This window comes from Harpia harpyja, chromosome 10 (assembly GCF_026419915.1).
Source record: "Harpia harpyja isolate bHarHar1 chromosome 10, bHarHar1 primary haplotype, whole genome shotgun sequence".
Classification (NCBI taxonomy): domain Eukaryota; kingdom Metazoa; phylum Chordata; class Aves; order Accipitriformes; family Accipitridae; genus Harpia; species Harpia harpyja.
In genome coordinates, this window is record NC_068949.1 from 12,628,895 (window position 1) to 12,652,039 (window position 23,145).

Here is a 23,145-nt window from a genome sequence, read left to right on the forward strand (position 1 = left end):
TTCTGGATCATTATAAATCACCTCCAGCACAGCTAATTCCCTCAGGTACTGGATACCTCTCTCCATGGTGGTCCACTTGCCTTGGTGACATGTAACTTCATCCTTGAAGGGGTATCTTTCCTTTACACCTAACAGAAGTCACCTCCAGAGGCTGAGGACTTGTGTTTTTCTCCCAATCGCCTTGTCGATGCCCCCTTCCCTAGACAGAGATCCCAACTGCTTGGCTTCCTTACCCTCTAATTCCACACTACTAGCCCCATTATCCCAGCATCGGAGCAGCCAGGTAACAATGTGCTCACCTGGGTGGTGGCTAAAATCTTTTCGCATGTCACGCAACTCACTCAGGGATAGAGATCGGGTAATTATTTCAGGTTCTGCCTCTTCCTCCTGTTCTCGCGATGACCCTGGTTCATCTTCATCTCTCACTAAGCGAACTGATTTCTTTGTGTGTTTCTTTTTCTGTACAGGGGTGACTGATACTGGCACAGGTTGGTTCTCTGGTTTAGCTGCAGTATCTGTCACCGGGGTTGGGGTAGCCACGGTGCCTGTTGTCGGGGTTGGGTAACCACGGTGCCTGTTGTCCTGTTTTTCATCTTTTCCCCTTTTTCCCCCTGAGGGTGCTGCCTAATATCAAGCAGTGTTTGGTAGATACTGGCCAGGGCCCAGCACAGTGCAGCGAGTTGTACGTCTTTGGAATAGCCACAGCATTTTTCTTTCAAATATTCTACCACTTCATGAGGGTTCTGTAGTTGTTCAGGAGTGAACTTCCAAGCCACTGGAGGTGAGAAGTTCTCTAGATACCTGCCCATATCCTCCCACATGCCGTGCCACCCATGAATATCCAGCTTTGGGGCAGATCTCTGGGTGGTACTCTTAAAGAGCCTTTTTGTAGCCCTAAACAAGACCTGAAACATATTCAGGAGGCATAGCACTAACAGCACGCTGGCTTGTGCATCCCAAGGATATTCAAAATTCTCAAAAGCTGTTGTAATTAGTCGGAAGGAGAGAAGGGAGGCGAACGGATGGGGGGGAAGTATCCCCCCCTAACTTCCCCATGGAGTGAGTGTAATTACCAATAAAATCCGATAGAAGGTGCCCGAAGTATGGAAATGATATCACTGCCTCATACAGATACCAGCTTAACCTCATGACCAGTGATGTAATCATTTCACAAGTCGACATTGCCCAGTACAGCAAAATGATAATCCCAATCACTCTTCCAGAGGTGAGAAACGTGACTACAGGCAATACATAGAGCACATAAGAACTTACAAAACGCCACCATGTAAACAAATGAATCAACATTGTGACTAACATCTATTTATCTAATAGAAGAAATGCGTATGACAAATTTGTTTCAACACGCTCTGGCCAGATCTGTCGTTATCTCAACCCTTCCTGCCCCACGTTGGGCGCCAAAAAAGGACTGTCGTGGTTTCAGCCCAGCCGGTAACAAAGGACCACGCAGCCGCTCGCTCACTCCTCCCGCCCCCCCCCCCGGTGGGATAGGGAGGAGACGGAGGGGAGAAAAGAAAAAAACCCCTGGAACCTCGAGGGTTGAGATAAGGGCAGTTTACTGGGACAACACAAAAAAAAGGTTACAACAACAACAACGGTACTAATGAAAGAATATACAAAAAGAGTGATGCACAGTGCAACTGCTCACCACCCGGAACCAGATGCTCCACCACCGAAAGTCCCGAGCCCTCCCCCCGGCCCGCTCCCCCTTTATATACTGAGCATGATGTCACATGGTATGGAATAGCTCCTTGGCTAGTTCAGGTCGGCTGCCCCGGCTATGTCCCCCCCCACCTCCCAGGTTCCTGAAAAAATTAACTCTATCCCAGCTGAACCCAGGACACCATGATAGAGTATAATCATATGAGGGGGTTTTTTTGTTGCTGAGAGAACCCTAAAAACTGAGCAAGGATGTGACTTCTGTTTGGTAGCCAACTACAGCATATGCTTTCTTGGTTCTGGAGCTAGCATTGCTCCTTTGAACTATGTAGACAAGCTGGGGGTCTTTACTGCTTTGGCAGGTAGCTGGGTCAAAACCAGTATTGATCTGCTTATGTGTGCTGCAGGCCTCTATCAAAAGTAGCGTGAGTGTGGCAACATGTGGCACTGGTAACCACGGTGGACACAAATGGTACAAGCATACAGCTGGGAGGTAGTTGCACATCTTGAGTGGGACAGCTCAAAAAAGATAATGTTTTCTGCTGTTTCTACATAGTTTTTAAGTGTATTTTTTCCAGAAGAATGCTCTGAATAAAACAGTTTTAAAATGGGAATAGGAAAGGACTGTATGTGGAAATGTGTCCAGCTGTAGGACTTGAGTTATTGGATGTGACCTCCATAAATTAAATATTGTGCAATGCCTTTATCCTCTGATAAGTGAGAACCTAGAAATAGAAATATGAACGTTGCCCCTACTTACCACTTGTGGAGAATTCTCCTTTAGTCTAAACATTGGACAGTAATGAAAGGAGGTTGTTCCCTTTGAGAATCAAGCCCTTTATTCAAAATGTAGTTCAGCAACTGAGCTAAAGAAGAATATCCATTAGCTACCAGTAATAGCATTTGTATCCCCTTTGCTGGATTCTAGCTACTAAATGGCAAGACATTAAAATGCTACAAAAGCCTGTGTTGAAATGGGACTAGGTACATCATTTAAACATTTAAAACATACCAGTGCTGAGTGATAAAGAGCTCCTCAGAATTCATACATCAGCTGAAGGCACTGCTACCCATTTATAGGGAAAATAGTAATCTTCTGTAGAATATGCAAATTTTTCAGAAAGAATTGCTGATATAGCTATGCTTGTTTTCTGTGTTTTGGTTAACTGTGTTAAAGTGTGTGATAGGACTAACCTGAGCCCTTGAGACTCCCATGTGATTTCAGCACAAAGAATGTGGTGTGTGAGAGGGAGTACGTGACTGGAAGGTGTGTCCCTGAGAAAAGACACTCAGAAATATTGAAACATCTCCCAGCAATGTTATGCTATTGGCTTTTATTACTTCGGAAATGCAAAAGCAGTAAGTCAAACAATTGTCTAAAACTTTTACTCTAGCATAAAAATTCAGGAGTTCTACCAACAATACAGATAAATATTTTAATTTGAATCCCTGTTGAAAGTGGTGAATGTTTTTCTTGTCTGTGTCTTAAAAAGGTGAAGCTTCAGAAGCCTGCTGTCAAATTGGTCTTCTCATTATTGGATTGGCAAAGCTTTTATGTGTGGCTATGTGTATTGTGTTTTGTTCAAGCTATAAAATAACCCTTAGTGTTATATTCTTTTTCTCCTTTTCTCTCTCATGAGAACCAATTGGTGTAGTCCATACAGTTCTGCTCAGTGTCTTAAAGAATGCAGAAAATAAGTTTCTGCCTCAGAGACTGAGTGGACTTCTACTATTGCTGAAAGTATTTATATCTGTTTGCATATCATTAGCTAGTACTTACTAGTTACCACATTGCTGACTGCCATGTAGTAATGCCCTTTCTGCTGCTGTTGGTATCCTACGATTCTCTCTGGCAACTCATTAGACCAAATAATTCTATCGCATAACAGGTCTTTTATATTGACTGCCTGATGTATTGCCAAGGCAGGTTATGTTGAAGAATGTATGGAAGTTTGGTAGATCTCAAAAGTTTTGTCCCTGAGGTCTTCTGTTAGTTTATTTCATTGATATCCCAGTCTAACTTGTAGTGGCGGACTTGTATGGAAGCCATAGCAACTGTTCCAGGTAATGGGAAACATCTGATATTTCTAATACCTTCTCATTATGGAGCAAATGGCAGGGTAGACCTTGTTTGTGGTGCCTAACCTGGACCCAAATTCACTAATGCTGGAAAGTGATTAAATTTCTTTCCTCAAAAACGGTATTTATGCTACCTGAAAATGTAGCCTAACATCTTCAATGATGTCTGTTATTCTAGACTTACAGGTGCCCTTTCATAAGTATCAACCTAAAATCAGTATTGCACAAAATAAGACAACTGTCTGTATGTCTATGTGCACATAGAAACATTTCATTTAGGCACATGCACACATGAGTATTAGAGCACCACTGAGTAGAGTAATCACGGGCATAAACTTGTACTGTGATGCCTTCCCTTAACCATCTGCTGCCAAGTATTTCCATGGAGGCCAGGATGTTGTAAATCTGTATTCTGTCAAACTCTGCTTATGTATTAGACAAGACACACAAGCAGCTGCAGAAAGAACTGAATGTTGTAGTACTGTCATTTACAGAAACTTCAATGTAGCCTGAAAGTAAATGGATGAGAAAATGAATCAAGAGCAAGAAGAGTCCAGCCTATTAAAAATGCCATCATTCAGAGGACTTGTTGTACCTTACAAGTACTTCCGTGTTTATGGAAAGTACAGATATATCCTGCTTCTCCTCTCACCACAAATCTATAACCCAAATCCCTCAACTTCTAATTTGTCAGAAAAGATTTTATAGATGTCTGAATGTGATAATGCTGGGAACCTTGATTATAAAGGTCAAGTGTTGTTGTCAAAGTGACACTTTTTTCCTAATGCAAATTCTGGGCAATGTGGAGACTGACATTCCTGTGGAGTCTAAGAAACATGGTGAAGAGCTAAGCAACAAGGTATTCTTGTTCTTTTGGCCACTACAGACGCACAGTGACAATTTGTTGCTCTGATACCAACACGCTAAGGATTGACTTGCTTGGTTTTGTTGAGGCACAACTCTTCAGTAACCAAAATCTTGTCTAGGGATACAAACATATCTACTACAAGCATTTCATTACTTCTTTATATATTTTACTGTGCGGCCTCTTGTTATCCTCTTTTATGGGGCCACTGTCATAATTCTTTAATTACTGGATTCTTTTACCTATATGCCAAGCATGGAGAAAAGCTCCAGTGCTCACATCAGTGAGATGTTCATACTAACTAGCTAGTTAAATTCATGTTATATATTCCTTAAGTGCTATGGGTGAATGTTTCTCCTCCCTTTGTACATTCCCTTTACAATAGTATAGGTATTACAGAATTCACACACAGATTACAGAAAATTGCACAGACTACAGAAAATACTGATTACTAGACTCTGGTCTAGCTGTCTTGATCTTTCTTATGCTTTCCATCATGCAGATTGCAAAGGTACAGCAATTACCCTCTATATCTTTCCAGTCTTTTGTAGTCTTTCTTCCAGTTCCATGGAAATCGGTCAAGAATTTAGTGCTTTTATCTGTTCTGTAATTTGTTCTCAAATCTGATGTGCTGCTAGTTTACAAAAAAACTGTAATAACTGCCAAAGCAGCATATGTGAATGACATGAACAGTATTGTAGTAAGCAGCCAGCTACAGTAGCATCTTTAATTCATCACTCACTATGGGAGAGTGACAGTTTAGCATAGGGCCAATCTCTTCAGATGCTGGTTTGTTATTTCAGATATATTTAGGACTACTTAGTTCTTCCATTTGGGAAGTAGATTGGGTTTTTAAAGCAATTTCTCCTTGAGCTTTTTGACCATTCTTTGGTGGTGGTCAGATCTCAAAGTTAGAGTCACAACTGAATTAAAGTTGCTCCTTCTATGCTGTAAGAGAATGGCAAAATGGAAACATGAATTATTCACTAGGGATTGTAAAGACCTTCTCAGGTACATTAAGGATGGATTGTTGAGTGATCTGTGTAATACTTTGCATAACTTATGAATTAGAACCAGAACAGTATTTACAGAGGCAGAACCTATTGTTTGTTTAGAAATACAGCCAAATAATTACTGAACTGGAATGTGGTTTGACTTTTATGGTGAGAAAATGTAATAAATAGTTTAACAATGCTATTTCCTATTTGTTTTTTACTGAATATTAGTAAAGTGTTTCGTATTCAAGTTAAATCTTGAAATAAGAACTTGAGAGACTTAGGATGTGAAAATATTTTTTGTTATTGGACAGAATACATTTATTTGGGAAAGGAAATACTCTGAAATACTTGGATTTTCATATGATACACAGAGAATTAGCTGAGCTTTATATAGATACTGTTAATAATTCATTCTGAATTCCCACTGTTTAAAAAATAAATAAATAAAAAACCCTGTTACAGGCCCACTGTGACAAAAACCAAAAGCAAGTGTATACCTCTCTTGAGGTTAGTTTCTCAGGGATTTTAAGTAACTTGTATAAGAACAGTAGAAAATGAGCAGTTCTAGGCATTGCTCTTTCAGTGGTACTGTTTCTATAATAAAGGTGGTAATTTTGCTTAGTTGATATTCAGTCTGGGCAGTCAGTGACAGTACAAGCATATAGTAATTTCAACTAAATCTTGTGATATTATATGCTTTATTCACAAAGAAAGCAGAGGTGTGGCTGCGTCATGGTTTAACCCCAGCTGGCAACTAAGCACCACGCAGCCACTCACTCACCTCCCTCACAGTGGGATGGGGGAGAGAATCAGAAGGGTAAAAGCGGGAAAACTCGTGGGTTGAGATAAAGACAGTTTAATAGGTAAAGCAAAAGCTGCTCATGCAAGCAAAGCAAACCAAGGAATTCATTCACCACTTCCCACTGGCAAGCAGGTGTTCAGCCATCTCCAGGAAAGCAGGGCTCCATCATGTGTAACAGTTACTTGGGAAGACAAAATGCCATAATTCCAAATGTCCCCCCTTCCTTCCTTCTTCCCCCAGTTTTACATGCTGAGCATGATGTCATATGGTCTGGAATATCCCTCTGGTCAGTTGGGGTCAGCTGTCCCAGCTGTGTCCCCTCCCAACTTCTGGTGCACCCCCAGCCTATTTGCTGGTGGGGTGGGGTGAGAAGCAGAAAAGGCCTTGACTCTGTGTAAATGCTGCTCAGTGATAACTAAAATGTCCCTGTGTTATCAACACTGTTTTCAGCACAAATCCAAAACATAGCCCCATACTAGCTACTATGAAGAAAATTAACTCTACCCCAGCCAAAACCAGTACAGGCTGCAATTTAAAGCTTAGCTAAATGTTTTGTAATGGCTATGGAAATTAAGCACCTCAGAGTGAGCAACTCTTCTGTGGGAAGACATAAATACTACTTAAAAAACAATACAAAACAACAAAAAAACCCGCAAATCCTCAAAAACCACCCAACCAAAAAAACCTCAGGCAAGTTCTGAAATCAAAAACCTTTGCTTTTCATGTTAACAGGTGGGCTGATCAAATATATCTCTTTACATTTCTGTTGTGATTTAACCCCAGCTGGCAACTAATCACCATGCAGCTGCTCACTCACTTCCCCTGCACCCTGTGGGATGGGGGAGAGAATCGGGGAAAAAAGTAAAACTTGGGGGTTGCATAAGAACAGTTTAGTAGGACAGAAAGGAAAAAACTAATGATAGTAATAACAATAATAAAATGACAATAATAATAATAATAAAAGAATTGGAATTTACAAAACAAGTGATGCACAATGCAATTGCTCACTAGTTGCCAACTGATGCCCAGTTAGCTCCTGAGCAGTGGTCTGCCCTGCCCCAGGCCAACTGCCCCCAGTGTATATACTGGGCATGATGTCACATAGTATGGAATACCCCTTTGGCCACTTCAGGTCAGCTGCCCTGGCTGTGTCCCCTCCCAGCTTCTTGTGCCCCTCCAGCCTTCTTGCTGGCTGGGCATGAGAAGCTGAAAACTCCTTGACTTAGTCTAAACACTACTTAGCAACAACTGAAAACATCAGTGTGTTATCAACATTCTCATATTGAACCCAAAACATAACACTATACCAGCTACAAGAAAGAAAATTAACTCTATCCTAACTGAAACCAGGATAATGTCAAATGGATTTAAGAGAGCAAGTAGTAGATTAATGTTCTTTACTGGAGTGCTGTTGGCATTAATTCTTACTTTTTTGATTCTTACGTTTTCTTGTGTTTTGAGCCAGAGAGTTGAGACAGATGGGCTTCCATAAAAAGCCAGTGTTTCATTGGATTGGTAGGTTCAACTTTCTGCTTTTTCACCTGAAGATCTGAACAGTTGGATAGTCCTAACTCTATAGAGATTCAAGAAAGATTCTGGGGGCTTGTGTCATATCTGCATGAAATCTGCTTGGCCTCTTTCCCAACCCCTGCTAAGAAGTCATTGTTTATATAGTCATGTTGTTAACTACTTTCCTTGTTGAAAAGCATTTGGTCAAGCACTGTGGGTGGCACCTCAAATGCAAAGCCACCAAGGTGCTTAAAACTAAAGTATGCTAAAGAACATGGTCTGTCTCTGTTCTTGTTATTTTCCAAGTAGATGAAAAGGATATCTACTGTGTGGGTGTTTTTGGTTTGGTCCCGTTACACCCCCACCCCCCCCCAGGTTTCATCTTGCAGTTTCTTTGCCTATCTGTAGGTTTTGGCAGAACTGGAGGTATACCATGTTCTTTTGGGTGCTTTGCAGTCTTTTGGTTTGCCATTTCCTTCTGCCTAGCATCTTGATATTTCATAGCCTTTAATTTTTTTTTTTCCCCTTTTTGAGGGACTTAATCTTTTGCCCCATGACAACACATGGATCTGTTTAGAAAAACTGTATGAACAGATTTTCAGGACACAGACTTTTTTTTTTTAAATGTAGGACCCTGGGTTGAAAACAACTGGTATGTGTAATATCCCTGTGAGATAGCAGGACATCATCATTCTATGGGATGTGAAACACTTATTGTGACATCAGTAAATCGTGGGATGTGAAGCACATGTTGTGACATCCGTCAACTGTAACGTGTATTGTGACTTCATACTTCTGATGCTGATGCTCTCCATTGTATTTTCTGTAAGGTGTAGTGTGTGTATTCCTGGGATCTTTGCTACAAAGTGATGATCTTTGGATTGCTCCACAGTAGACCCTACTAATGTTATCTTGTCATGTAAGCATTATGTTTATTTTTGTACTACTATGGAGATCATTCTGCCTACTAGTTTTAATTCTTTTCAATTTAATTTTTTTTATTTTTAGGTATACCACAAATTCTACCCTCCAGGCAGCCCTAGAAAGGTAAAACCTTAAAAATCCCACTTCTGATCATTCCCTGGCTTTACATGCCAGTATTTGTTTTGTTTTTATCCTCCATGTATCACTATAACACTGAGCTTACCATTGGAAAAAACAGAGAATGGTATACTGTAAAATCTTTGGGACTCTGATCTCTTTGAGCACTCGGAGAGAATGTGTTTATCTACCATCTTGCACTTTTGGCTTCACTGCCTTTGAGCCTCTTCTAATTCATCTGTTTCTCTAAGCATCTGTGTTGCTGTTGTGCACTTCTTCAGTGTTTCACGTCATAGATGTTGCTTTGTTTATGTGAGCAAATAAACAGTAACTCTTCACGTGGAAATACATGAAAGGCTACTATCATTTAGAATAGCTAGTTTACACACATCTTTGATGTGACAAGAACTTCCTGACTAAAGACTACTTGCTACAGAATTTGCTTACTCTTAACAAACAAAAATCCTCTGTCAGTCATTTGAGCTGTGCTTATCTGTAGTTGAAAACAATTTCGTTCCGTGTCCTTGGTTAGAAAATACCAGGTATGCAGACCTTAGTGTTTAGCTATGTCCTCATCAGTTGAATGTTCAACTATTAATCACTTCAATGAGAAATTAAGCTATGCTGTACTCTTATGCTTGTATTAGCAGTGTATAGTGCTGGCATATGAATCATTATGCCCTTTCCCTCTAAAATACCACCTGAAACCTGCACGAGAAACTTACAGTCTTCAAATGTTACAAATCTGTGTACAACTTCCTCCTAATTGCCTTGGTTTTAGTCCACTAATGCTCTGGTGTACACCTTTTTCTCTCATGTCAGATTAGAATAAGGTGAAAAAAATCACCAGGTTCTAGGAAGGTTTGGACAGGAATGTGTTTGTTACTTCTCTCATTTTTCTTTTCCCTCACATGTTTTTTTTCCCTCTTGTCTGGGTAACATTTATCTTGGATGTAGTCATTGGCAAATTACAAGGCAAGATGTTGCACAGAGAATAATTTACTTCGAGTTAAGTTTCTCTAGTTTTGTACTGCAACTGGACAGAAGTTGTTCCTCCTGGTTGTTACTATCATCTACAGAAGCAAATGTGAGCACTGGGGGTACTGGTGTCAGATGTTTAAAGGCCTGTGGTATCATCTAATCAGGTGGTTACACCGACTCCATATGTCAGCTTTGTCTTTATTCCCCTGAGCTGTGGAAATTAAACTTCTTGGACATACAATGTGTTGCTTAATAGAACAAACGCCTTTTATTGTTCACTTATCATATATTCCTCTTTTCCAATAAAAGCATTTGGCAGAACGGTCTCCCACTTAAGTTTCAGATTTGCTGGACATTGTGACATGTTTAAAATATCTAATAATGCAAAAAGGTTCAATGGACAAGTCTGTCACCCAATTTTCCATGCTATGCTTTTGTTTTGTGTTTTAAATACTAAGGTTTAGAAGTGCTCTGAATTTTATTGTTACAAGCATTGTATGTTGCCATCAAAGCTACTGTGATTCAGCTGAGAAGGACAAAGACTGGTCCTGAAACTGCCATCATCTTGGTAGAAAGGAAACATTTTTGATCATACTGGCTTCCAGATCTTCCAGGTGGCTGAACTAAGCTCTCACATTGACATTGTGACCAGCGACTGAAGGCACGAACTGGTACAAAAGGCTCTTGGCAACACTGTTAAAACTTTAAAATTATAATAAATTTAAATAAGGCAGAAAATTTGCACTGAACAGGGGAAGAATAAGAGGGTGGGGGAGTAAATGGCTGAAGCTGGCACAACTTGCCTTTAATCCCTTTTCCATGTTCAAACTGGGACAACCTCAGATGCCCTCTCCTGAGCTTAACACATTTAATGGAAGAAGCGTGGCTCTTGTTTTTAATTTTCTTAGGACTGGAAGGCCCTTTGAGTGCTCTGATAATCCATTGCCCAAAAGAAAGGAGGGAAGAAAGAGGGAAACCTTGTTCTCTTTGCCAAGGCCAGTTGTCTAGTTGTTTGATTCTATGGAACAAAGCTTTTGAATTAAGGAAACTGAATTTAGCTGTTAGCTTTGAACCTGTTAAGTGCTATGTATTCAAGTTGCACTGCTCTTTCCTGGTTGTGTTGTGCTCACATCCTACCTGAAACTGAACCCTGCGTTGCCCATGGTGAGGGGGGAAAAGGAAGGAACAGTGGCATTTTCCAGGAAACCAGAGGAAATATTCCTGCTTAATAGGCAGTTCTCTTACCCTTCCTGCTTGTCCCCTCTTAGTGTTGAACAGTGGTGACAACTGACTAGTAACTACTTGTAATGGGAATCACTAAGCTGTACTGACCAATGATGACCATTGTCCTTTTTAAGTCTTGTACCCCACGCTCTCTCATCATGCATGAAGCATGTGTGTTTGGTGCCTCCTGAGCTCTGTTATAATACTCAGTTCCTATTTTTGTTCCCTTAAAGGCTTAAAGTGTAGTGCATACTTAAGGAATGCACCTAGATGAAATTACACCAATGTGTGAGTTATTGTATGTCTTAATAGCTGAGGCAAATACGTTTTCCTTTAAATTTCACCAACAATAGTTTACACTAACAAACTAATGTTTTTTGTGATGAAAGAAAAACAGAATATAAAAACATTATAAATAAGGTGAAGCTTAAAAATACATGAAGAATCCAAGAAAACATGAAAAGAGCGAAAACCACTTTATTTCTTTACATTGTATATTTTTAAACTGACAGCCCTTGACTGAAAATGTAATTGCTTTCTCTTTTGCTTGACATTAAGGATGTTCTTTTTATTGTTGTCAGAAGGTTATTTCTTACTCTTATAGCTTTAACTTGTCATGACTCAATCCAAATTCCAACATTTTACTCATTTCAAGAGCTTTGAACAAGCTGATGTTTGAGATGAAAGCTTTTTTCATTACTTAAATTACATATTTGTGTGGGATGAGAATCAGATGGCAGCATTTTAGAAATCTAGTTCACCACCTCAGTCTTTTGTGCCAGTTATCTCTCTGGTCAGGACTGTGATATAAAGGCTTGGAAATTAGAGTTGGCATCTGTAAGCCTGTTTGTTTAAAGCTAAATTGAGGTAATAGAAATAGCCAGAAGTAAGAACTGGAGAAAAAGCCCCAAACTCTGAGGCTGAGACTCTCTCAGTTGAAGACAATGGCATGACACTCTGGCAGTAATGCACAACATGGTAGGTGCAAAGTTGCTGGAGGGTAGATGGTCCTTACAGAAGTCATGTAGAATGACTAAGCACTGTTAACTGCATCCGTTATATGGTGTTTGCTGATCCAGGTATATGCAATGCCAGATCCTGGCATTTGGGAGGTGCAGACCTTTTTTTTTAACCTTGCACCTAGCAGATGATATTGGAGTAATTGAGGATCCTGGTGATCTCTCTGTGCAGGAATTTGTGGCACAAAAACCCCCAACCCAACCAACGCAATTTTCAGGAAAATACGTTGACTTTGAAAATGTAGTATTTGGCTCTTATATTTTTTGCCATATAGCATCTTACAGCTAGGATCTGTGCCTGGGAAATAGTTGGTCCCTCCTCCAAAATTTGATCTCCAAATGAGAATTAATTTTTATAGTCAACGGGGGGGGGGGGGGGGGGGGGGAGAAAAAAAAATCAGTGTGTCAGCTTTGGTTCTTCAGCTGATATGTAAAACTGCTTCTAGTATTGTGCGCTTCATATTGACTTTTTAGCTGTGTTCATGCTTAGCCTTGATGTCCATCAAGATATGCATCAGGAGTCTCCTGAGCTCCTCTATGAAGATAAAAATACAATGTAACTGCATAGCAAACAGATGAGTGTCAAATGAACTCTGTCTTGTTCTCTACCCTTTTTGTGCTTACACTTATTAGAAATCCCCAGAGATTATTTTTAATATGGAGGGTGTTCACAAGTTTCTATGCTTAAAAACTACAACCAAGATTTTCAGTTGTGAAATAAACCTTTATTTTATAAAGCGTAAAGTTCTATGCAGGGCACTGCAGTCAGAAGACAAAGGTGTACTGATTGGTAGGTACAGGCAATGTTAAGGATTTTGGTTTAAACATCTGAGCATCACTTGATGTAAAAACGACAATTTACATATACGTTTTACAAAATTGTATGTAAATCAGATGTGTGAGAACTGGGATAGGTGAACTAGTTTAGATGCAGTGTGCTAGGCGGTAGAGCAGGAGAATGTTCCACTTTTCTTAAAGCATTATCATAATTGGGATTTCTGATTTAAGTTTTGTCTGCTGTGTAAATGTGAAAACTCATAACTGTGGTGGGGAAGTAAGCTTTTTTTTTTCCTTCTTCTGGAGTACAAACCAGTCAGCTAATACAGCTATTTTTGGCAGTTGAATATTGCTTTAGCTAGGAACCTATTGTACACTATTCCTTTTAAAACATTTTCATAAATACAATAAATCACAATAATGGTTCTTGGCAAGACAGGTTGTTCTTTCAAGTTTTAGTTGGATCTGTTTTGTCTTAATGCAAACAGACAAAATAGTAAATTGAAACAAAAATTATAAAGCCCCTTGATAATTAAGTACCACAGAAATGGCAGTAGTGGCTATCAATAGCATCAGCAATCAGTAAAATCCTACCTGTTTAATTTCTCCTAGTATCAGTGATCTATGTGTTTTGGGTTTTTTTTACTTATTCAACTGTAAATTAACTGGTTTCTATTGTTTGTTACTTTATGTATTCGTGTAAGATTTTTCCTTTCTCAGTAGACAAAAAAAAACCCAAAACCCCACCAACAGTAACACAGAGCTTTGGGTTTAGTTGTTAATATTTTCTGCCTTTCTCTCAAACAGATTACAATTTTGAGTTTTCTCCCCTAATTACAAGAAAAGTTTTTATTTCTTAACGCAGCAATTTTATATGCAAAGTGCTGGGAAGGAGGTTTAGGTTCCAACACTATATTTTCCTGGCTTCCAAAATAACAAGCCAAAAGGATGCCTTGGCAGAAGACAGCAAGTCTTCTGGGCTTATCTCCAAACTTCCATTATGTGATCGCTTTGTTATATCTGGACAGCACCTGTTGGAGGAGGAGTAATAAGTGAAACCTCACTTAAGCAATGGCTGCTCACAGAAGCAATCAGCTAAGGACAAGGAAAATTCCTGCACTCAAGCAACCCTTGTCTTTAGCAACATCAAGAGACTACCTAAAAGGTGGAGTAAAGAAAACTAGTGAAGTATGCCTGAAGTTTCGGGGGTGCCAGTCACTTTGAAGCAGCCTGCTTTAAGAAAAGCTGATGACTTTGTGCTTCTTGCGTATAGAAACTACCCTATTTTCTAACATCCTGCCAGTAGCAGAACTGCCCAAGTTCCTCAGAGAAGGAGACAGGGAAGTCTTCTGCCAAAGCAGAGAGAAGAAGCTGTTGTGATGGGAGGTGTAACTCTTATTGGAAATTTTTTTCAGTCAGATCAGAATTGTGAATGGATTTCATCCCTTCCTACTATCCCTGGAGATAAAGGTGAGGAATAAGATTGCTAGTAATCCAAAGAGTATGAGCAACTGAAGGAGCATGGCCCAGAGGGGTTTAATAGAGGATGAACCAAAAGCCTTGGAGCCTGTGAATGGGAAATTCAAATTGTAACTACTCAGCAGTGGTAACTTGTGACCAAGGAATGATCTGGCATGGAGGGCAAGAAGGCCCAACTGCAGAAGGGGTTGAACTGGCTGGAAGCTGGAATGCCAGATACAGAGCGACTCCCTGTACAGGAGTGAAGTTTCCCTTGCTGATGAGAGAAGAAACAGCCACAGCATTGTCTTGTAGTGACTGTGTAATGCCAATGTTTGGGCAGCAGAGCTGGTGCTGGGGATGAACCCAGCACTGGGCTGAGGTGTCCCCTGCCGATGTTCACAGGATTGGTGCTGTTGCAAGTGTATATAAGGAATCGGCTCCTGATGCATTTTTGCAGACTCCTTGTAGAACTGCTTATGACAGTAGGACTGTTCAATGCATTGTTCATTACAAGTTTTTTTTTTTTTTATATTTAAGCACAAATGTGTGGTTAACTCACCTCAAGGTGTGCCATAAACATTCCCCAACACCTGGAAGACACAAATTATGGTATAAAAGGAACTGGTTAGGCTCTTTGGAAACTAAACCTGGAAAGAACAGCCTTGTTGTGTTAAATGGGTGTGGATGGTGAGAAAGACCTTAGAGGCGTAAAACATATGGGAAGAAACAAATTAGGGAGAACACTAGACTAGAAAGTGAAAAAGCAAGTAAAAAAAGATGGTGAAAGATGCTAGCAGTGTGAGAATGAATTAGCTGTGATGTTACACAGAATGAGATTGAGACCAAAAATGTAATTTGGAAGTGAGCACTTACTTACCTGTCCCTGGAAAGGAATTAAATAGTAGATCTGAAAGGGAAGTCTTGGATCTCTCAAAACTGCAAGGAAGAGAGGGGGAAGAAGCTGAAAAGTGGATAGGTGGAGAAATTAAGACAAAATCATGAGTGTTTCATGGTAGGATGGATGAACACCACAGAGCTGTCATAAGCACTGATCCCAGAGGCTGGTATGCATGCAAAAGGCAAAGTCAGATGTGTGACCAAGGTGGCATGTGGGGGGAGCTGATGTGTATATAGAAGGCATGTGGAAGAGACAGGTGAAAATGGAGGGATTCCTGTCAAAATTCACTGGCCAGTATGAGGTTTCAGTGGTTGTGCTGAGATGGAACATTGCACACACAAATCAGGAAGAGGAAGATGAAAGTGGTGGAAGGGAGAGTGCCAAATAACACTAGCTCAAAGGGAAAACGAAGGGGAAGGAGAGTTGGAGGAAGAGCAAAAGGAAAAAGCGACAAAGTTACTTTAAAACTGCTTTTGCGAAGAATAGAATGTTCACTGTGCAACAGTAGAAAAATGAGATACCAACTCTAACTCCTTATGCATATAATGTAATTGGGTAAGCTTAATAAAGTGAAAGATGGGACTGTACTTCCAGAGTAATTCCTCTGTCCGTGTTCAGCCTGATAGAATTAATCAGCTGATAAGCTGTTACAGAAAGTGAACAATGCTATCCTTAATTTTTAAGTTATGAAAAATATTGACAACTTGAAACAGTGTTTGCTAGCTAATTCTTTCAGCTTGAAATTGAATTGTTATGTAAATTTGAGCTATTTCAGTGCTTAAATATGTTACATACACTGCATGTACTTCAGGCTTTTACTTTTCTCTAAACACATGTTAATAATAATAATGATGTCTCCATGAAGCATTTATGACATGCCCTGGAGTTTAATAATCAGATGGGGTTAATCAGCTCACTTGGTGAGCCATTAAGACTTTGAAAAAGGGCTTCTTAAGCATAACATTTCTAGCTAATGGTCATTCAGACTTACATGTCATGGTAATGAAGTTAAATTGCTTTTCTGGCTATCAAAATTGTATAAATAGAAGGTGAAATTTGCTCTGAAGAACAAGGCCACATGCAGATAGTGAAATGTGAACCTTATTAATGCAGCATATGGAAAGCTGTTCCTGCTAATGTCTCCTGTTACCAGAATAAGTATTGCTGTTACTGTTGAAGACTCTTGTGGTCCTTCTTGCAGCAAGAAGATGCTGTAAGTGTTGCTATATAAATAATGTGGAAATGGCATGTGGATAATGTGTAAGGATTTGTCCTGAGAAAAAGCCAGAGGGCATGACTGCTGAGCTGGAAAGATTCTAGCAGGAATGCTAGTTCATGCAGCACAGCAAAATATCAAGAAAGTGGGATTATTTTTCTTTCTGGTAATGATCCACTGGAGTTATCATGAGGGCTTAACTACTGAGCTAAGTGAAAAGTAATACTAAAACAAATTGTCTTAAGGTCAAAGAGCTTTCAGTCTGTTCTTGCTGTTGTTTATCCTGCTTAGAATAGGAACACATATTTAAACCAAACCTTTTACTGAAATTTTCATTCAACACCTCTACTTTTTTTGGTGAGATCCAAGCTACTATTGAGGGCCTGCTTCTTTTGAGAATTTTCAGATTAATGATAATGCAGTTCAAAAAAATGAGCAGAAATGAGAAAAATAGGTAAAAAAATTTAAGAACTTTAGTTCATCATTGTTATAGTAAAAATTATATCTGTCGTTTTCCTTTAATGCTCTGTGGCAGCTCCAGTTTTGATGGATGGAAAGAGAGCTTTTTTTTCTCCAAGATGCTTTAATGGATATAATAATTCACCTATTTTGAGCTTGAAAAACTTCATGCTAGTTTCCCATATTTAAAGTTTCAGAAAAGCAGTGTTTGTTGTGAGGAAATTATGCCTGAAACTGAAAGTTGACCAAGTGTGTTTTAAAGCTAAACATCCTTAGAGAAGGAGGCTATTTATAATAGTAGTGGAAAGTGAGCACACCAATTTGAATTAACAAGGAAAGATTGGGCAGCCCTAAAGGTTAACTGTTTAACTCTTCTGGTTTTACAAACTCTGTCTATGTTGGTGGTGTTGAAATCAGTGCCAGTGTTTTTATTTATGCCATCGTATGGATCGCTTGCACCTGTGAATTACAAGTTTTTAACAGTTTTGACTAGAAAGCTGCAAATTATACTCACATGTGTGCTAGACACCCTTGTGACTTTTACCTAGCATGGAAAGTGATACTAAATGTGATGGAAAAATTCTGTTTGGAGGCCAGAGGAGCAGATCTTTCAGAATATTCTATGTTTGAATCCCATTTGGCATGATTAAGGAGGTATAGGCAATGATGCTTATGTTAGCAGCTCTCCATATAGAAACAAGATGGTAGAAAGCCCACAGAGGAAGCAGAGAATCCTGAGACAGTGAGAAGGAAAGAGCCTTTCAGCTTCTTGCTTACCTCTCCAGTCAGTTTCCTTATGTTATCTGGGAGCTAGTGGCTGTTGCGGTCTTTCTGTCATATACTACTCTAACAGACTTCCACTGGGACATTGAAGGGCTCAGATGATGCATGTTGTCCTCATGTTGACTCTTCTTTTTTTCTGCATCTTGGAAAAGTGTCTGTTCTTCCAGCAGATACTCTTAGAGCAGTACAATGGTTGGGACTGCTAATGCGAGTCTGAAGAGAGAGGAAGTTACTACAAGCTCAAGAGTGACATCTGGGTAAACAAACAAAAACTCCCAATGAAAACAGCAACAAAAAAAGGGCTGAACTGTGTTTGACAAGTGCTTATAAGCATTAAAAGCCACCTCAGAGGAGGCTAATAACACTGCAAATGGTGTGCAATTAAACAAATGTGTGATGAAGAAATATACGGGGTAAAAGAATGTACTAAATGTTGCCAAATGCAGCAAAGCTCTCACTGGAAGAGTGCTTCTGTTTTGATTTAGGACTGGCACTGCAGAAAATTCCCAGGAGAGCTTCATGTGCATATCCCTTGGATAACTGGCGAGCACTGAAGAGTATTTTGAGTAAACATTTTGTACAGTAAAGTAAAATACAGTTTAGAGTGCTGGGGAAAAGAATGTGTTCAGTTGAATAAGATTGTAAGAGTGGGTTCATATTTGAGAAAATAAACCGTGCTTTTAAGTGGAAACTCCTGACCAGAAGGGGTTTCCTTTAATATTTCTTTGTGCCTTGGTGGGTACAAGCTTTTCTATATCTATTAAGTGTCTAGTTACCTGGCATTTGCAGCAGACATAGTCAAGTTTTCTTTAACCCTGAAAACCTTTTGAAACTGGAGATAATTATCCCTTAATAGGACAGTGAGTTGGCAATGGGATTGTAAGAACTGGTTCTAATGATCTTTTCCTACCTCAACTTTTGGCTAGGGTACTGTACCCTTTCAGGTATTTTCTGAAAGGAGTGCTGGAATCTTTTCAGAGTCTGTGGAGAGTCTGGAGTCCCAGTAGTGAGGTTTCTGGATGTGTAAACCAGTAATGCATCAATATTACTCAATGTCAATTTTGATCGCTGCCACTTAAATAATACAGTATCATGAAGAGTGCTTTTTAAATAAACTTTATCTTCCTCATCTTACTCTCCTGGAAAGATCTGAATTATAACTACTGGAGTTTTTGATTCAGGGAACATGCTTTCATTTTTTTTTTTAATTGTCTGGCATCATTTATGAGGTTCTTGGAATCCTGTGGTGCCTGCTTTTTTTTTTTTTTTTAATTCTTCCTCTATATTGGAATTACTATATTTTTCATGTTTGTAACCTTATATATTAATCTGAAATGAAAAGTAGCCCAAACAATAATGCTGTTCAGCAGTGACAGGGGTTATTTGTTGTGTGTAGATAATGTGAGAGGAAACTTAACGCAGAATGCCTCTTCCCCCCAGGGACCGCTGTCTGCAACCTCATGCTGTATGGTTTCTATTCCTGAATAGCTCTTCAACTCTGTATTCAGCAAGTTATTGGAGTACTTGAAAGTGAGTATTTCTGGAGGAGGGTGGGCTGTACATTAAAAGTGCAGCACAGGTAAACTTCTCCTTTCCAACAGCTTGGCAGAACTATTGTATTCAGTGTCGCCTTTCAGTTGCGTAACTCATATTGTAGCTGCAACATTTGCAAGACGTGAATTGTTACAAATTGTTGTGTTCTATGCAGCCTCCTTGATGGCTTCAGAAAGACAAAGTTATTTTCCTTTTCTGCTGCTTATGTTCACTTAAGATAAGCGTTTCTGCAGTACTGCTGTAAAAATTGCAGATGTGGAAGTCTAGGCCTTAAGTGCACATTAAGTATTGCTTTGCATATGTAAGCTTTATATGCCATAATGACAAAGTACATCTTACATTTTAGCTATTTAAATGGTGGCTTCTTTCTCCCACTCACCTTCTAGCTGATGAGAGGAATAGGAAAACATTCTTTGGGTTAAAGAGAACGTTTTGGTGATAGTCATCTTTTACTGACTTTTTTCCTTTCAATTTTTGGATCCTTCCAAATACCAAGAGTCTGTTTTGTTTTGTTTCCTTAGGATTTCCTAATTTGCAAAATCTGAAATTTTCCTTATAGGGATTAAATGATGTCAGCCCTTCTTCCTCATGTGGACCTCTAAAGGGCATAATATTGCAGCTTAGATAACTTTTTTTTTTTTTTTTTTATCATGAGGTCTGTGCAGTGGTTCCAGACAGCAGTGATTGTTGTAGGCTGGTGTTCTCTGGTGTGGTGGGTTGAACTTTGCTGGCAGCCAGATGCCCACCCAGCCACTCTCTCACTCCCCTTCCTCAATAGGATAGAGGGTGAACCTAAGATGAAAAAGTTTATGGATCAAGATAAAGACAGGGAGATCACGTACAAATTACCATCATGGGCAAAACAGTCATGAGTTGGGGAAAATTAATTTCTTGCCAATTAAAATACAATTGGATGGTGAGAATGAAAGAAAAAGACTTCCTCCAGAATGGTTCATTTCAATCTGGTATAACAGTAAAATAAAACTACTCACAAATTTCAGGGTCTTGAATACAAAGTATGAGAAAATCTGTTAGATGAAAGGAAAATACTGTGGTTTTGTGAGCGTAACTTGTATAGATAATGAGGATTGTGTGGATTTCTAGAATTTAGTTGACTTCCTGCAAGACATTTTCTTGGTTCTCTCTGTTTGCTTTTCATCAGTGATTTCAACAAAGATAATCTTGAACTATGTTAAATAGGAGAGAGCGGTTTTGGAGCCTGCAACTTGCATGAAGCTAGAAGTTTGATACTTCTAATACCTTCCATTATAGCCTGTTGTGTTTTATATTTAATGCCAAGTGTTGTTTCCAGTTGCCATAGCATCAATTATGAGACTTCATGAATTAATTACTTAATTACGAAGCTTTTTCTGCTCATTTTACGAGAAGTTGAATATCTCCCTTCCTTTTAAAGCTATTCTAATTTAATAACAACCCAGAAACTCAAACTGGCCCTTGGCTAAAATTGAAAATCCATGTTCTGCGTGACAGATCAGATTTCTAGTTACAGAAACTGGACAAGAATACAGCCATGTGTGTGCCCCTCCCAGTACTTCTCTGATTCTTTTTTTTTTTTTGGTGGGCTTTTTTTCTTAGTATGAGCTTAAAGGAAAGGCAGTTTTAGGTGCTTGTCTGTGTGGTGGGTTTTTTTTTTTATTATTTGTACATTTTAATAGAAAATCTTTTGTGTAGTTCTGGGTTTGAAAAGATTGTTGGAAGTTCTATAGACATAGGAAAATCACATTTACAGTTGGTGTTTGTTTTAAATCTTCATAATGTGTTTTAGGTATAAAGCTCTACGTTATTATGGCGTTATACATCAACAGATTGTAAAAAAACTTAATTTTGATTCAGTTCTGTTGAAGCAAATATTTGACAGACTTTATAGATGAAAGTTGTTCCTTTTGAGCTGGATGTAAATTGGTTTCATAATTGCAAGTGGAAGTGAATGTTTCTAATCAATAGGCACTGACCTAGGGCAGCTTAAAATTATTCTGATGATGTTTGTTCTTAAATTGCTGGTTTTTGTAAACAAACAAATCTTTCTTGTAGATACAGTACATAATGTCATGTTGGGAAGAGGTGAAACTCCAAACTATTTCTACTGCTTACATGAGATTTAAAAAAAAAAAAAAAAAAAATCACACCAAAGCAAAAAAACATTTGTTGCTAGTAGATGATGAAAGTCTCTGGGACACTTCAAATTATGGGCACAGCGACAGAGAGAAAATAAATATAACAGTGTTTCTCTTTTTTCATATTACTAAATGATCAGATTTAATGCATTTTCCTGTTTGGCCTCTTACACACTCTCTCTGGTCTAGTCTCCCTTGCCTCTCCGCTATCTGTGAATTTATTCCCATCCACATATCTTCTAATAAGAGAAATCTAATCATGGCCAGCATACAGTCTTGAATGTAAATAGGATATAGCTTATCATTTGGTGCTATATAAAATAACTATGGCTATCATTTCACCTATTTTGTATGTGGTATAGCTGGGCAAAAAAAATTACTGCTTTCATTGCTGGAGATTTAAAAACAAAAACAATAAAAACAAAACAACAACAAACCCCCCCCCCCAAACAAACCAATAATTTGTTCAGTATGAAAATGGCTTTATTTTTCAACACTTTCTCTGTCCTAAAACACGGAACAGGAGAGACAGAGGAGTGGAAACAACCTGTCCCTTTTTCCCCCTTGCCCCCAAATATTTTTTTCTTGGTGATATTTTTGTCAGAATTGCAAAAGAACTAAAAAAATTGTAAAGAATATTTCCCCTCTGGAGGGGGAAAATTATAATTTTATAGCTTATATAAACAGATTAACCTCAGGACTATATTGTAGTATAGCTGTCTGTATGCAAGTATAAACAGATTTATACAGATAATGTTACAGTACCTGTTACAGTATAGACTAGATCTCATCTGGGTATCAAACTTGGGGGGTTTCTTCTTTAAAAGGCACTTGGGCAGATGACTGTAAAAACCCAAACGTCGGCTCCTGTGCACACTTAAGGCACTGTTGGGCATAACAGTGATGAGACTATAAAAAATTTTTGGTTTTATATTCCTCAGTGGAAAATTTAAGTTTGACTGTTACACATTTTTCAGTTAGTGCTATGACTTAAAGCTTTTCTTGCAGTTTTAAAGTGGTGTTTACAGTGGGTACATATGATATCATGGTTTAAAATAAAAGGTAAAAGATGAAGAAATTGTCACCTAACCAAAATGTAATGAAGCATGTTTTTCTCCCTAATTAGGGAGAAAAGCTGCTAGATACTCACTGTGTTGTTATGCTCCAAATGTGGTCCCAAAGCAGAGTTGCTCTTCCAACGTAACGTTTTTCCTATGTTTAAAAAAAACAGCTTTTCTTGCTGCTGCTGTGATATCACCAGCAAAATTCAGATGAGTGTCTGGCTTAAAAAAAAAAACCCAAACTTGCAGCCTGAGCCTTTAGAATCAAAGCTAAATTTGGGTTGTTCAGCTCTTACTAGTTCAGTGAATTTGTAGGATTGTGAATAATCTGTTGTGAAGGCTTATACCATTTTCCTGGCTTGTGAAGCTACTGTCCTTTATTCTGTGAATGCCAAATTAAGCATTATTCTGGGGAATAAAGAGGTCACACGTGCACCTATGTATAGATTTGCTTCATCTGTCTCTTACCTTCCATTGTTTCATGTACTTGTCTTAACGGGGTTGACGTTAGGCTGGATTTAATATACACCAACCACAGAGATGTCTGATAACCACACTGGTGAACCCCTGTAACGATGTGAGATGTGACCAGCTGGTGCGGTGGCT

At 39.0% G+C, this 23,145-nt stretch overlaps 1 protein-coding gene across 2 annotated transcripts in view; it reads left to right on the plus strand.

Moving 5' to 3' along the window:
* Nucleotides 1-23,145, plus strand: part of ANK3 (ankyrin 3) — a 388,642-nt gene that overhangs the window by 42,515 nt on the left and 322,982 nt on the right. Inside the window, exon 2 of one of the 2 annotated variants that reach the window (XM_052800053.1) lies at nucleotides 8,939-8,977. The exons of the other annotated variant lie outside the window; for it this stretch is intronic. Within the exon in view, the coding sequence (XP_052656013.1) occupies nucleotides 8,939-8,977 (39 nt within the window). The remainder of the gene's footprint in view (nucleotides 1-8,938; nucleotides 8,978-23,145) is intronic. 2 annotated transcript variants of the gene reach the window in all.